This window comes from Phocoena phocoena, chromosome 7 (genome assembly GCF_963924675.1).
Source record: "Phocoena phocoena chromosome 7, mPhoPho1.1, whole genome shotgun sequence".
Classification (NCBI taxonomy): Eukaryota; Metazoa; Chordata; class Mammalia; order Artiodactyla; family Phocoenidae; genus Phocoena; species Phocoena phocoena.
In genome coordinates this window covers 88,875,718-88,891,624 of record NC_089225.1, presented here as the reverse complement: position 1 = coordinate 88,891,624, position 15,907 = coordinate 88,875,718, and the positions used below count along the sequence as shown (strand labels likewise).

General features: G+C 38.7%; 1 protein-coding gene across 1 annotated transcript in view; it reads left to right on the top strand.

The window, feature by feature from the left end:
• LANCL1 (LanC like glutathione S-transferase 1) overlaps positions 1-15,907 on the top strand; it is a 41,169-nt gene that overhangs the window by 12,949 nt on the left and 12,313 nt on the right. The window contains exon 4 of the mRNA XM_065880519.1: positions 11,952-12,159. Within this exon, the coding sequence (XP_065736591.1) occupies positions 11,952-12,159 (208 nt within the window). The remainder of the gene's footprint in view (positions 1-11,951; positions 12,160-15,907) is intronic.

Genomic DNA, 15,907 nt, shown 5'->3' with positions numbered 1-15,907 from the left:
TTTCTCTGGTCCTTTCTCTCTCTCTTCTCCTTCTGGGACCCCTATAATGTGAATGTTGTTGTGTTTAATGTTGTCCCAGAGGTCTCTTAGGCTCTCTTCATTTCTTTTCATTCTTTTTTCTTTATTCTCTTCTGCAGCAGTGAATTCCACTATTTTGTCTTCCAGGTCAGTTTTCCGTTCTTCTGCCTCAGTTATTCTGCTATTGATGCCTTCTTGTGTATTTTTTTTTTTTTTCAGTACGCGGGCCTCTCACTGTTGTGGCCTCTCCCGTTGCGGAGCACAGGCTCCGGACACACAGGCTCAGCAGCCATGGCTCACGGGCCCAGCTGCTCCGCGGCATGTGGGATCTTCCCGGACTGGGGCACGAACCCGTGTCCCCTGCATTGGCAGGCAGACTCTCAACCACTGACCACCAGGGAAGCCCCCTTCTAGTGTATTTTTCATTTCAGTTATTGTATTGTTCATCTCTGTTTGTTTGTTCTTTCATTCTTCTCGGTCTTTGTTACACATTTCTTGCATCTTCTCAATCTTTGCCTCCACTCTTTTTCTGAGGTCCTAGATCATCTTCACTATCATTATTCTGAATTCTTTTTCTGGAAGGTTGCCTATCTCCACTTCATTTAGTTGTTTTTCTGGGGTTTTATCTTGTTCCTTCATCTGGTACATAGCCCTCTGCCTTGTCATCTTGTCTATGTTTCTGTGAATGTGTTTTTTGTTCCACAGTCTGCAGGATTGTAGTTCAAAGTCCTTAATGTGTTTGAAACATTTATCAATCCATAGTACACCCCATTATAATGCATCTGTGTTTCCGGTTTATGACTCTAAAGAAAAGTACATAGCTAGGCTGCCCAACTTCATCATACCTCATTCATGCTATGCCTAGATTTTTCTCAGTTACTCACTTGATCTTGAAAGAGTTTTACTGAAGAGAGGAAGCACCCAGATGTTTTTAATGTTACATATGTACTTCAAACTGGACTCGTGTCATTTTTTTCCCATTTTCTGTTTGTTTGTTTGTTTGTTTTCCATAAAAAATTGAGATAATTAGTGACAGGGTCCTTATTGGAATGTGTGCTAGAGCACCTTTGTGTGTTGTATGTGCTTTAGAAAACAATATAATGCTTTATTGGTAAGGGTGATACATACAAGTTCAAGTTGAAATTTAAAAGAAGCAAATCATTGCTTTAGAAAATTAACATTCATTTCACAAACTATTTTACAGCTGAAATAATGTTGGCTTTTATTTTTAAATGAACCAGAGGGTATAATAGAGTGATGAGAGTGGTTCACATAAGCTTTTAATAGGATTCAGACATCATCTTCTCCAAAGCCTGCATATTTATTTATACATGTGGGTTGTCATAGTGCAGTTTTATAAGCTGTATTCTTGGCTTTTACCTTTATTTTTATTCACAGCAGAGAGGTAAAATGCCTTGAGACCCTTAGGAAGGAAAGGAGGGAAGAATTTTAAAACCCCACAGCTGTCTCGTATTGGCAAATGAAGCAGTTATTACCATAAATCCTCTCTGTTACTTATTCAGGAATGAAGTGTCATGAATAATCAATTTTTCAGTTAGTAACTGAGAGTTAACAAATTATTACTACACATTAATGTTCAAAAAACAAGAATTCAATACTTTAATAATAAAATACATTGATTGAATGAATTTTGGTTCCTAAAGGAATGGGGATCATCGGTATGCAGTGTGGTCATCATTTGACTGTGGAAAGACAGGAGTAAAGATTAAAACATGATTCTTGTTAATAAAATGTTAATAGGATTGACATTTGAATGATGGGAGCCAGGGGGTGTGTGCATGTATGCCAGTAATTAATGTTAATGCCAGGCACTGATGTAAGTGCTTTGCATTAAATAACACATCTAAATCTCAAAACAACTCTGTGGTGTGGATACTGTTCACATCCTGATTTCACAGATGAGATGTCTGAAGTAAAGTGAAGCTGAGTACCTTGCTCAAGGTTACACAGCTAGTAAGTGCCAAAGATAAGATTCAAGGCAGCAAGCCTGGCTTTAGAACCCTGCTCTTTACCCCATGAGAGTGTGAGTGTGTGTGTGTATGTGTGTTACTTTCCACTCCTACATTATGGTTTACTCCATGCATTTTGTAAGTGAAGAAGATCTACACATAAGCTGTAAGATGGAATAATTTGAGTGATACCTACATGATGATGCTCATGATATACAAACTTTTTAGAAATGGCTAATGACTAGTCAATTTTAAGTGTTTTAGGAAAAAATATTAGAATAAGCCCTGCTCAAACATGACAGGGATTTGGAAAGCTAGAGGGAAACATAGCTTGTTAGACAGGCAACAGTAATTACTATTAAAATGTCTACAGGAAGAAGTTGTTTGGAACTGGACATAGAGGAAACCCTAGAAAGATTTATGGGCATTGGCAGCTAGAAAAGTGTAATCTCCAGCATTGTTCCATAGAATGTGTTTTTCCCCTTCCTAATCCTGATTTAATATATTCAGTGTGGTTTCAGGATAGAAAATTAACTCGGCCAAAACAGAAGCTCTTCCTCATAATTGCTTGTATTTGAAAAGGCATGTTGAGGATCCTCTTGAGTAAAATATTACCCCTAGTCTGAAAGCAATCAGTAGCTCTTGCAACTGTTTATAAGCGATATTTGAAATAAACAGCCTCAGTTCTTTTCACCGAAGTCCTCCTTTATAAAATTTAATACACTGAAGTGCAGTGCATCATCGTTTTGATGTATGACATACACCTGCAGTAAGCATTGAGTTGTTCTTTTTTAGCCTTAATCCTATCCTGGTAGATTTTCAAGAATTCTTTGCTGTGTGATCCCAGTTTGGGGGCTAAGGGAAGCCATTTGGTTCTTTATGCCTGTGCATATAACAGACAGTGTAGAAAAATAGCAGGCATGGAAGCCCCTTAAGATCAAATCTAAAGGCCAGCTATTAAGTGATGGTAGGTGGTGTCCAGGGATCTCTGGGGACTCACCAGAGGGCATGACGCCCCCTGCCACCTGGGTTTTGTTTGAAGTATATCTATTCTAGGGTGGAGAAGATTTTAAAGTGCTTTATAAAATGGAAAACATGAAACACTGTTGAGGAATTGCTGTTATAAAGGATTAAACGAGCAGATGAAGTATTCTCCCGTTTGAAGTAAGCATTTAGTAGGAAAGGTCGCTTCCCTCACAGATAACAAAGTAGGAAAGTTAAGTAAACCCAAGGGATGGCTGATCTCACTAGTATCTTTAAGAGAGAATGAGGGAAAGTGCTAGTAGCCCTCATTTAATTGCATTTTTTTCCCACTCTTAACTATGATAATTCCCAAGAGAAATGATGATCAGCTCACACTTAAAAAATATACACAGGACTCTAGGGGCTTTAGTTCTAGAAGACATGACCCAATCTTCTATAACCAACTCACAAAGTTAATGAGGCTAAGATTGGCATACATTTCCTCTTTTCAAGTATTAGATAACATTTTAAATAAGAGGATATGCAGCATAATCCCTAGAGTAATATTAACTCACGCTCTAAATGCAAGTTATTAAAGTGTTTCAAGCTGCTGTTCCTCTGATCTGCCAAATGTATAGCCTCTGAGCTACAGCTTTAGCATGTGGGTCTTAGTTTCTGCAGATACCAGACTTGTTTGAAAGGAACTGCACTGGCCAGGTGTCTTTTCTTTGCAATTTGATATTCTTATAAGTAGCTCTTCATCAGAGCCAGCATTTCATTGTCTAATTTGAGCCCTGACCAAGTGTCCTTCACCTTTATGAGAAGCACTAAACTGTTAGGACAAACAGAAGGCATCAGTGGCATGGATCTACACCGGGTCTATTAGAGCTCTTCACAGTGACTGCTAGACAGACGAATGCACCAGGAATGTCGCCTGCTTTCTTTGTGCCTGTACTTTATATGGTGCTGATATCACTGTGCTGTCAGTAATCTTAAATGGCTGAGACACAAGCTTGAAACATCTAGAGGGTTTCGATATCACCAGTGTGCTTGGGTGAAGCACAGAGCAGGATGAGAATATTTGTAGACAGATCAGAAGAAGTAGGAAGAGGTCAAGAAAGAAAACATCTAAGCATTTGATTTTTACGGACAGCACCAGGAGGCTGAGGCCTGTCTTGTCATTTTCATTCCATTAACTTCAGCAGTTAATACAATGCCAGGTCCATAGTTGGTGCTTAATAAATATTTGTTGAATGAACAAATGAAGGAATGAATGGAGAGTAGCCTCCTGTTACTACTTTAGCTATCATCTAAGCAAACTAAAAACAATAACAAACATAACTAGGTGGAACGGGGAAAGGGTGGGAATCCAACTCATTTCATGTCTTTTAGGATGTAAAAGAGTCAGTCACATCTCTTTCCCTTCAACCTCTGATGCAATCGAGCATGAACTCAGAAATGAGACAGGGCTCGTAACATTCACTTTACACCTGGTAAAGCTGAATAAAGAGCATACTGTTTAGACCTGGACATAAAGTGGGCTTCCTTCTTGCACCCGATTTGAATTTACCTCCCTAGACTCAAAGAACATCTGGACAGCCAAAGAATGGATTATGACATGAGAAACATGATTGAGAAGAGAGAGCACATGATGTGGAGAGACTCCCAGAAAGCTCAACATGGTACATATATAGGGAACACTTTGCTAATTCTCCCCAGTCTGAGTAGCCAGTGAGGGAGGAGAGAGGCAGGAAATGGGAAGAGGAAGAATATGGTTCCCTCTGTACTTTTTGTCCCTTTAGATCAGGCATCAGTGATGAGACAAAGTGACTCATTCAACACTCATGGAGATTCACAGTCTAATGGGGTTTGGACATTTATTGAGTAGTTACTATGTGCTAGGGACTATTGTACTGATCAGAATGATTTACAGTAACTGTGGAGTAGCTACTGCTATTTTCATTTTATAAATAAAGATGCTCAGGCACAGAAAGGTTTAGTAAGTGGGGCACGATCTCACAGCTGGGAAGTGGCAGAGCTAGGCTTCAATCCCAGGCAGTGATTCCTGAACCCGTGCTTCTTAATGACTACTATGCTGAAGGAGTTATCACCTATTATGGTAGTCTGAATAAAAGACGAGGAGCTCTTCCTAATTTGACAGTTACAAAGCAGTACACTGTTGGGCACTGAGGGAAGAAAGGAGGAAGGTATATATCTCCTTTTTTTAAATTTTCATCTCTTTTCCTATTTAGCTCTGGAAATAGATAACAGAGAAAAGAAGACACATCTTCAGAGTGCTCATTTGCCTTTCTTAATTTACATTTCCACTTCTTTGGGCCAATATTATTAAATTAAGGGTGTGGAGTCACAACTAGTTTCCTCCCCACGTTACCTGTATTAAAAGTACTGGAGTATTTGGAAAGCCAGCACTGTGCCCGGCTTTAATCTGAAGACTGACTGGATGCACTAGTCGGTGTAGTGTTTACATCCAGGCTTTGTGGAGAGTAACTACAGTGACTAGGAATGGGAATCCTGCCCTGAAGACCCTGTCATTTAGTTGAAGAAATGGAAACACACTCAACACACACACTCAAAACACAAACAAAATTTAGACAGTTACAGAACAGCACATTAGAAAGTACCAACCTGCTTAAAAAGCAGGTGATCATGCTGTATGGGGTTAATCAGAGGAAACTTTCATTTTTTATATTTCCATTAATCTGAAAGGAAAAAAAATTAATTGATGAGCCTTTAAAGTTTCAACTAGGGAACAGTTTATTTGAAACTTAGGTTGGAACAACCCATGCCCCCGCCTTTAGGAAGTTCTTGTCTCCGTATCACTCAAAACTATTAAGACCCATTCTTGGGCATTAGCTGAACATCTTTAGTGGCTCCAGCAGTACCCGTAATCGGAACATGATTTTTCCCACCAGAGTACATGAAGAGAGTCTTCAAAAGCACCTAACCTACAAGGAAATAACTTGTAGATCTGAAGTACCAAAGGTTTTTACATCGGTGTAGGCTGGTGGTAAAATAAGTGAATAATGTTAAGGAATAATCTCTAAAATGCAGAATTACAGAGAAGTGCTTTGAGAGCTTCATACATCTGTGGAGATTTGTATCATCTCCATAGACATTTGAGATGCATCGAGGTCTTGATTGGTCAAGATGAATAGGACTAATGATCCCTCAGAAATCCAAAGGCTTAGTATTAATTACTTCTCAACAGCTGGCTATATTTATAGTACTACTGGGGATAAGTAGCTGAGTAAGGAAACTGCAGATTTAGAAGTGTCCCTAAACAATTTACCCTCCCTTCCCAGAATTGTAGCTACAGAAGGAAACAGAATAGAAAAAATATGGTTCAGAGCTTCCATACTGAAAGCCAGGACATATTCCTGTTACAGCAAAGTTTTATTTGTTTTTGTCTTTCAAGTAAATTAGTTTTCAACATTTCAAAACCAACAGATTCATAGGATGAGCTGTGAGGCAGTGCCGGACATCCTGAACTTCTTGTAAAGAATGACATCTGTCCCTGGTGTTCAAAACAGTGCTGTCCTTAGACCATTCTGCTGTGATGGATAGTTTCTTTGCTGTCCATACAGCAGCCACTAGCCACATGTGGCTATCAGGCATTTGAAATGTGGCCAGTATGACTGAGAAACTGAATTTTAAATCTGTTTACCTTTAACTAACTTAAGTTTCTATAGATACTTATGGTTAGAATCTGTCACATTGGACACTGCAGTTCTGAGCAACCAAACAGGCTCCAGGAGTTATAAGGTCAAAGTAATAGATATCTGGGTTTCTATCAGCCTCTGAGATCACAGGAGATAAGTAGGTTCTTTTCTTATTTTTTGGAGGACATTTGTCCAGCCTCTCTTCCCCGAACTCAGACTCATATATCCAGCTGCCTACTTGACATCTTCACTTGGATGTCTAATGAACATCTCAAACCTGACCTGTCCAAGGTTTGGCTCCCTCTTTCTGCCACCTCCCTGCCAGGCCCCGTGTTAGACACTTCTAGTGCTCGTCCATATCAGGTTGTCCCTCTCCTTCTGGGGTCCCGGGAGGACAAGACCTCTCAACTTCATTGTAGTTAGATGAGGGCACCTCTTCTGGTCCAGGGGCTCCGGGTGGAACCCCTGGACCAGAAGAGGTCACTTCCAAGCCAAAGCATGCAATTGCTGGTATGGTGCCCTGCAGTACTCTTCATGTTATATATGTCTCTAATAAAGTCCTATATATTCAGTCCCATCCTAGAGGACCTGGACTAACACATGTAGCCAAATTTATCTTTGAAAGATGCTGTTTTTGAATACTCCTCCTCTACATAAACTGACAGTTAATTAACATCAGATCTAAATTTCTATGTCTAGTTTTTAATAATTTGAACCCCCAAGGAGTCCAGCCTAACCAGGTCATCCTCTAGTCTTCTTGTCCACGTGGATTTGCTCAGATAATTCCACGTGCTGGGAGTACTCTCTGCAGTTGCTCCATTTCGGGCTTCCCACAAATGAAGCTCCCCTTTCAGTCCACACCCCACCCATAACTACTTCCTGATGGTGTTTTTTTTCCCCTGGGATAGAGCAGATACTCTGCCCACTTGTCTGTTCCTTCTCCACCAAGTCAGCTTCCAAGGCTGTGAATAACTACGGAATTAACATACCATTTCTAAAACAATTACTGACTTCACATGCTTAATTCTAAATGGTACTTTACTGATATTACTTAAATTTGTCTGGTTTTGCATGTAAAATAGAGATGATATCCCTATAACAACTTTCCTATACCCTCTGGGAAATAAAGTAAGACATCATCCAGAGTAGGAATAATCTCTTGTTCCTGAAGGAAAGTACTCATTACTTAACAGAATTAGGATATTATCCCAAATATTTATTGTAAAGTCACCTTTAATGACTTGAGAATTAATGGGAAAATAATGGATTCGATTTTGCTTTTCTGATTTCTCAGCATATCTCTCTTCAGGTGGATTATTTCCTTTTTTAAATAGAATGTTTAAGTCATATATATGAGCAAATCTAACAAGATAGTAAAATTAAGACCAAAAGCATGAGTTTTCATGGCTTTGTGACAGTCATTATCATGGAGTGGACCAGCTAAAAAATAGAAGAATATTTAACTTAAATTTTATATCAATGAAAATGTCAAACTTCATCCAGATTCATAAAAGGTAGGGTGGTCTTCCATTTTTTTAACAAAATAATTCTGAAGTCTAAAACAATTTGGAGTATATTTTTACAATTAAATTCAATCAATTTTAAATCTCATTTCAATCTTTTCTGGTCTAGAAAAAGAGGTGAAAGGGGTAGAAGAAGGAAGCAAATCTTGATTAGTCTACCTTTTGCTTAGCAAACAGTATAGAAGGACATTTTATCTGCTGCTCAAATTTAAGCCCAAGAATATTCTTGATTAAGTAACATATTCTGTGATTAAAGAAAAAAAGCATTAAAAAGTTTAAACTCCGTTCATCATCCTGTATTGAGCCTCATGACCAGTTTTGATGGTGGTTATCCTAGAAGCCAGTAAGAAACATTCTTTCTCATTATATCAAATGTCCTTTAGGGACTGGAATCGTATTTGGAGATGAGTTTACGAATGGATACAACTGTAATCTTCCCTCCCAAACCTGGCCCTCCCCTAGAGGCGTTTGCCATCTCAGAGGATGACACCATTGCCCATCTAGCTGTTGAAGTTAGGCATCTGGGAGTCATCTTGGTATCTCCCTCTCAGTCGTTCCCCACCAGGTTCTGTTGACTTTTACCTTCCAAGACAAGTATCTTTCCAGTTCAGTCTCACGTCATCTCTGCTGCAGCTACTCTTGTCTCTCGCTTGTGCTCCTGAAATTGCTCCTCCTGCATCCACTGTGCCAGATACTCTTTTCAAACCCTACAGTCCAATTACGGTGAACTTTTAAAAACACAAATTTAATTATGCTCTTGAATGGTGCTTTTCAAATAAAACCCATAATCCTGAGCTGGTTTATAAGACCCTATGTGGTCTATCTTCAGCCTACCTCCCCAGCTTTGAAGAGAGCTGTATTCTTCAGGAGTAGGCTTACTAGCATAAGGGGAGTGCACCTAAAATAACAGTGGCTTTAACACAACAGAATTTCTGTCTTGTGTAAGGCAGTCAGTGTGTGGCAGCTTCACAGTCCTTCGGGTTCTAAGCTTCTTTGATCTTGATGCTTTACCATCCTCCTCACAGAGCTGCCACGTCATGGTCTAAAATGGCTGCCCCAGCTACACCATCACATCTGCATTCCAGCCAGGAAGGAAGAAATGGCAGGTCCCCTCCCTTCAAGAACATTTTCTGAATTTACCCCCATTATTCCCACTGTGTCTTACTGGTCAGAACTTACCCATGCACATGGCCATACCCATCTGCAAAGGAGACTGTTCTGGGCCGCCATGTGCCTAGCTAAAATCCAGGGCAGTATTGTTTAGAGAAGAGGGAGATAGATTTGGGGGGACCACTTAGCAGTGTCTATTATAAGAGCTAAATCCTTATCTTCCAGAGTGGGATGTGAATCAAAAATAACTGATAAAGAAAAATCAAGAGAAAGTACATAGCATATTATTAGAAATATGGAGGCAGATATTAGAGGAAATAGATAAAATGATTGAAAGTGGTTGCTTCTGGGAGACAGGAATAGACTGGGGCAGGAGAATGCAAGTGCATATTAAGCCTTATAGTACTGTTTGACTTCTTCCATGAAGAACAAATTTATTTTGAGAAAAATTACATTTTGAAAAGAGTTTTTAAAAGCATGGACTGAGGCCACGGTTGTGAGTACACATAAGGACTGGATGAGTTTACCCTGCAGAGCCCTTGAAGTTGTGTTTTTATTTCCCACCTTGCCAGTTATCGCTCAGCCTTCAGTATTTATGCAAAGGTGTTGTTATATGCGTGAATATTGTCGAAGGTTAGAAGATCATAATAATCAAGTTCAAGATATTTGGTCACAGGCAATTCCCCCATTTTTTCTATTACTAAATTAGGCCACCTGGGGTATAAAACATTGATGAGGCATTAAATGTCTTTGACTTAGGCATTTTGTCTTATTTTCCTGACCTAGACTGATTTGTAATAGGTTGTCCAGGAGGCACTCCTCACTTGAAACCCTTTTCATCCTTTAGTGTCTTGTAGCAGGGAAGAAGGTAGGCACTGTAAACTACAACCTACAGAAGATTGCTTCATCAAAATATGCAGACACAGAGGCCCAGAATGAAAAGACAGAGAGAAATAGAACCTGAGGTGATGGAAAGCTAATTCTCTGCTGATCAAAAAGAAAAAAAAAATTTCATCTAAATGAAATATTGTGAGACTTGAGAAATGATTACCTGCTTTTCTTGAGAAATTCATCAGACCTTAAAATTGCACACCTTAATGGGTTTTGTTTGTTAAATGTTTAGGCCAAGAGGAATTGTTGATAATAAGAGACAAAGGTCTGAAAAGGAAAACCATCATTGGGCTTGTATTTAATCACTTTTTATTTTCTCAGATCTCAGTCATGTCATTATCTGGCCTCGGTGCCTACATAACTTAATTAGGGGAGTACAGGCAGTGATGGGAACAGGAGGGCAAAATGAAAGGGTAACAATTTAAACGGACTGCCTGCAGATGCCTGGTATGGATGGAGATGAAGCCTATTAAGGACCTAATTCTAGAAGAATCTCTTGACATTGATCATTTGTGAAAAGCAGAATTTTTTTTCTTACCCACGTACAGGTTTTGTACACTTATGTCTACAAAGCTTAAGTATTGGTACATCTGATCAGCAGCTTGTAGAAATACTAACACCAAGTCACTTTGAAAGAACAGACAAGGTTATTAACTTTGGCAGAAAATGAAAATTTGGCCTTAATATACATGTGAAATTGAATTGTCTATAGCACAAAGCTTTGGAAATTACCCATGCAAGATAAGAAAACTATCTAAATTTAAAATTGTCCTCAGTACAGTGAAAAGTAATTTTGCAAACTGCATTTTTACTGCATTGAAATCCATAAAGAGATTGGCTCTGTGAATTTAGATTTAGACAGAGGTTCAGTGTCTTCTAAAACTGGTAAATGAGATGGAAAATGTACTTTAAGGGGAGAAATGAGTTTCTGGAAATGCTGCAGGAAGGCAGGCTCCCTACCCCACATCCTTGAGTCTGCCCTGAGACTAGTCAGCTTCAGAAGAAAGGCTCTATCTACTGTGGCAGGCATTTGGTATGAGGACATGCAGACAAGGCCTCAATTACACATAGCAGGCTTCAAGAGTAGGATAAGAAGCAAATCAAGTAAAGCCCAAAGCAAAAGGCATTGGCAGCTTTTCTAGTTAGTATAGTTCCTCAAGTGGCTGGGTCCTTGACAGTGAAAAGAAAAACTGGGAAACTGAATATATTTTCTTAGATCTCAAATAACTTAATAGTTTTCTTATAATCCCCTGCCTGGAACAATACTGGGATAGAGGATTTGGTTACTCTACCTGTCTTCTCATGCAAAAAATGATCTTCTATATAAAGAAAAATCTAGTTTTTCATTCCCTAGTCTTTGAATTTCTTTAGCTCATAAGAACAAACATTTCTTGTTTATTATTAATTACATAAATTATTATTTGTAAAATAAATAGGTTATTATTTACCAAAGGTTGATTACCTATTATTTTAACCATCAAAAAGAATACATCAGCACAACAGCCAAGAGTGCAATAGGGATTAATATTAAACTTGGGTTTAGAGTTCTTAGAGTTCCTATTTTAATTTAGAGTTGTAATGATGAGGAAACTGAGAACAAGGAAGTGTCTGCCTACTGTTCTTAGAGCTGCTTAGTAATAAAGCTGAGTCTAGACTAAGGTCGTCTGAACTTCCAGATAATTTACGTATTTGTTATAGCTTATCAAAAATCAACACTGCTGAGTAGACAGTACACCAAAATAATACAGTCAACTGCTCTCTCCTCATCTGTACATGATTTTCTTTTTGCTTTTCAGGTATTGCTGTGCTTTACTTACACCTCTATGATGTGTTTGGGGACCCTGCCTACCTACAGAAGGCACATGACTATGTAAAGCAGAGTCTGAACTGTTTGACCAAGCATTCCATCACCTTCCTTTGTGGGGATGGGGGTCCCCTGGCAGTGGCTGCTGTGGTGCATCACAAGATGAACAATGAGAAGCGGGCAGAAGACTGCATCACCCGGTAATCATGTTTCTTTCTGAGAATTGTTATCTAAACATTATGCCTTAATTCTGTGTGTGTTAGCAAAAGAACACTTTATTGAATTTACTTTTCTCTCAGCAGTAAATCTTACTGCTGTCATTTGATCAATCACATTATTCCTGAGTTGTAGTTAACGAACAACCATTATAATCCTTGTTTTATTGCAAGGTATAATGACACTGGGCTTCCCTGGTGGCGCAGTGGTTAAGAATTCGCCTGCCAAGGCCGGGGACACGGGTTTGAGCCCTGGTCCGGGAAGATCCCACATGCTGAGGAGCAACTAAGCCCATGTGCCACAACTACTGAGCCTGCACTCTAGAGCCCACAAGCCACAACTACTGAAGCCCGCACGCCCTAGAGCCTGTGCTCCGCAACAGAAGAAGCCCGCACACCGCAACCAAGAGTAGTCCCCACTCGCCACAACTAGAGAAAACCCACGTGCAGCAAGGAATACCCAACGCAGCCAAAAAATAAATAAATTAAATTTAAAAATTTTTTAAAAAAAGATAAAATGACACTGAAATGTTCCAGATCAAACATCAGTTCCTTAGCATAAATGAGATCAAAAGCCTAATCATGTGATTACTAATCCAAGGTGCTCTCCAGGATCAATAATTTGAAGAAACATGGTGCACGTGCTGCAGTGGGCTAAGAGAGGCCTCCGAAGGGAACACAGAATCAAAACTGCTTTGCTTACAGGCAAATGACATGCAAATCCAGATTTTCATTTTTAATGTAAATCAGGGCAACCCACTAGAATTTTGTGAATCATGAAGAATTATGAAACTTTTGTACAAATAAACTACAGTTTTTGCTTTAGTAGAATTTACTGAACGCTCTTTCAGAATCCTACTAAGAAATCTGGCTGCCATGCAACTCTTCATGCCGTGCTGTTAGGCTCCCCATAAGTATGCTAACATGCAGATAGTTGCAATTACAGCAGAGATTCCTTTGTTTTGTTGTTTAATAGACTTGACTTTTTAGAGCAGTTTTCAATTCACAGCAAAATTGAGAGGAAGGTACAGAGATTTCCCATACACCCCCTGACCCACACATGCATAGCCTCCCCTGTTATCAACATCCTCCACCAGAGTACACTTGCTGCAATCGATAAACCTGCATTGACACATCATAATCACCCAAAGTCTGTAGTTCACTCTTGGCATTGTACATTTCATGGGTTTGGATAAATGTGTAATGACATGTATCCAACATTATAGTATCATACAGAGTAGTTTCACTGCCCTAAAAATCTTCTGCGCTCTGCCTATTAATCCCTTCTCTCTTCTTCCTAACCCCTAGCAACTATTGGTCTTTTTACTGTCTCCACAGTTTTGCCTTTTCCAGAATGTCACAGAGTTGGAATCGTATAGTATGTAGCCTTTTCAGATTGGCTTCTTTCACTTAGTAATATGCATTTAGATTTCTCCATGGCTTTTCATGGCTTGATAGCTCACTTTTTTTTTTTAGAGCTGAACAATATTCCATTGTTTGGATGTACCACAGTTTATGTATTCATTCACCTACTGAAGGACACCTTAGTTTATTCCAAGTTCTGGCAATTATAAACAAAGCTGTTAAAAACATCCATTTGCAGGTTTTTGTGTGGACATAAGTTTCCAGCTCTTTCTGGTAAATACCAAGGAGCATGATTGCTGGATTGTATGGTAAGACTATGTTTAGTTTTAGGAGAAACTTACAAACTGTCTTCAAAAGTGGCTGTGCTATTTTGCATTCCCAGCAACAGTGAATGAGAGTTCCTGTTGCTCCACATCTTTGTCAGCATTTGGTGTTGTCAGTGTTCCAGATTTTGGCCATTTTAATAGATGTGTACTCGTATCTCATTGTCAGCTTAATTTGCATTTCTCTGATGACATATGTCTCGGGGCATCTTTTCATATACTTATTTGCCATTTGTATATCTTCTTTGGTGAAGTGTCTGTTAAAGTTTAGCCCATTTTTTAAGTGGGTCTGGCAACATTTTAATTAGTGATCATCTCTGAGTTAACCATGGTTTTTGATTCCCACTATTCATTCTTATAAATTACTGTTAGAATAGCATTATCATTTCTGATTTTATTTGTTGAGGATCCCTCTGCTTTAGAGGTTCACAAGCAAGTCTCATTCAATGAATCACTCTTAACTTTCATAAAAATAAATTGTAGTGGCCTTTATAGTCTATTATTATAATGCCAGCCTCTCTCAAAATATGTACAGCCAAATAATAATAGTTTGGTATGTGAAGAATGTTAATAGGTATTAAATGAAAACAAGAGTTGTGTGTTCAGACACAGTGGGGAAACACTAATTAAACAAAGTTACATATGTGCCTTTACTGACTGCTCAGAGTGTTCAGTAGCTTTTATACTTGGGGGAAACCCAGGGGACTCTAGGGAACAGAATTTGCCACGCTTGTCATGTAGGCAGCCCTTTTTCCTCAGGACATCTTCAGGCCTGTGGTTCTAACACTCTTTGGGGAATAATACCATATATTAATACTGGTTTATTATAAAACACTCTTAAGAGAGTAAACTAAAATTTCTTTTTTTTTTGATACCTTGCTATTGAAGGTGTTTTTCTTATTTATATCTTTTTTTATTACATTTCAACAGTATTTTATTTATAGACTTGCTAAGGTTAAAAATATAAAATGTAGAAATATGATAGGAAATAGCCTGTTTGTGGATGCAGATTTAATTTTTTAGATTTCTAGAGTTCATGGCAGACCAGAAAGAAAAAAAGAATTATTTGTAAATTACTTTCACATCTCCTCCCTTTTAAGGGAAAAATTTCTAAGTCTTTTCAGTTCAGCTTCAGGAAATCCAACATTACTTGATGTCATCAATTATTTAATAAACCTACTTACTTGTTTTACTTTCTACCTCACCTTTTTCCTCACATCACACAGCCCTTTTATATCACAGACACTTATATTCTCTGTGTGGTGTCTGTGTTGTGCTCTACTGCCAGCATAGTATTTCATCTTACCATTCCTGTATTTGCTTAATATAGTGGTCTTTCAGAATCATAATCTTGAGTTTTAGAAACCAAAAGGACCTTTGGGATTAATGAAAGTCTAATCCTTAGACAAACTGAAATCCAAAGAAATCAGTTTCCCTAGGGTAGGGGTTCTTCGCTTTGGAATTTTGAGAATCTTAGGGCTTCCAGAGGTATATAGAAAACCCCCAAACTGCATTCAACATGGAGAGAACATTTATTACACTTTTCTTGGAGGGGTCTGTGACTCCCCAAAAGGAGTGTGTATGCATGTGTGTGCGATCATGTTCAAATTGTCCTGCAGTTGTCTGAAGCAAGTGTTGGGGAAGATAATAAATAGCACTAGTTCTTCCTACTGCTTGATTTATACTGTCTGTTTTCTCCCTTCCTTCTATATAGAGATAGCTGGTGTCACTACACAAATAAAGAGCATTGCCTGTTTTGTGCCCAGTTAAGTGACTATAGCATATAGCGTGCTTTTGGGCCAGCGCTTAGAGTGATGAAGCACTTTGGCTTTCTGGTCAGAAAATGTTATAACCTGTCTCTTTTGTAGTGTGATGAGTAAGAAAAGGACTTCTTTTTAAAAAGTTACAAACTTTTGATGACAAAAGGCAAAAACTCTCCCAGTAACACCCTGGGGAAATATTGCTAGGAGTGGAACAGAATTATCCTGTTTTTATATCTTTTTTCTTCCTTCAGTGACTTGCCTCTTCTAAAGATCAGTTGCTAT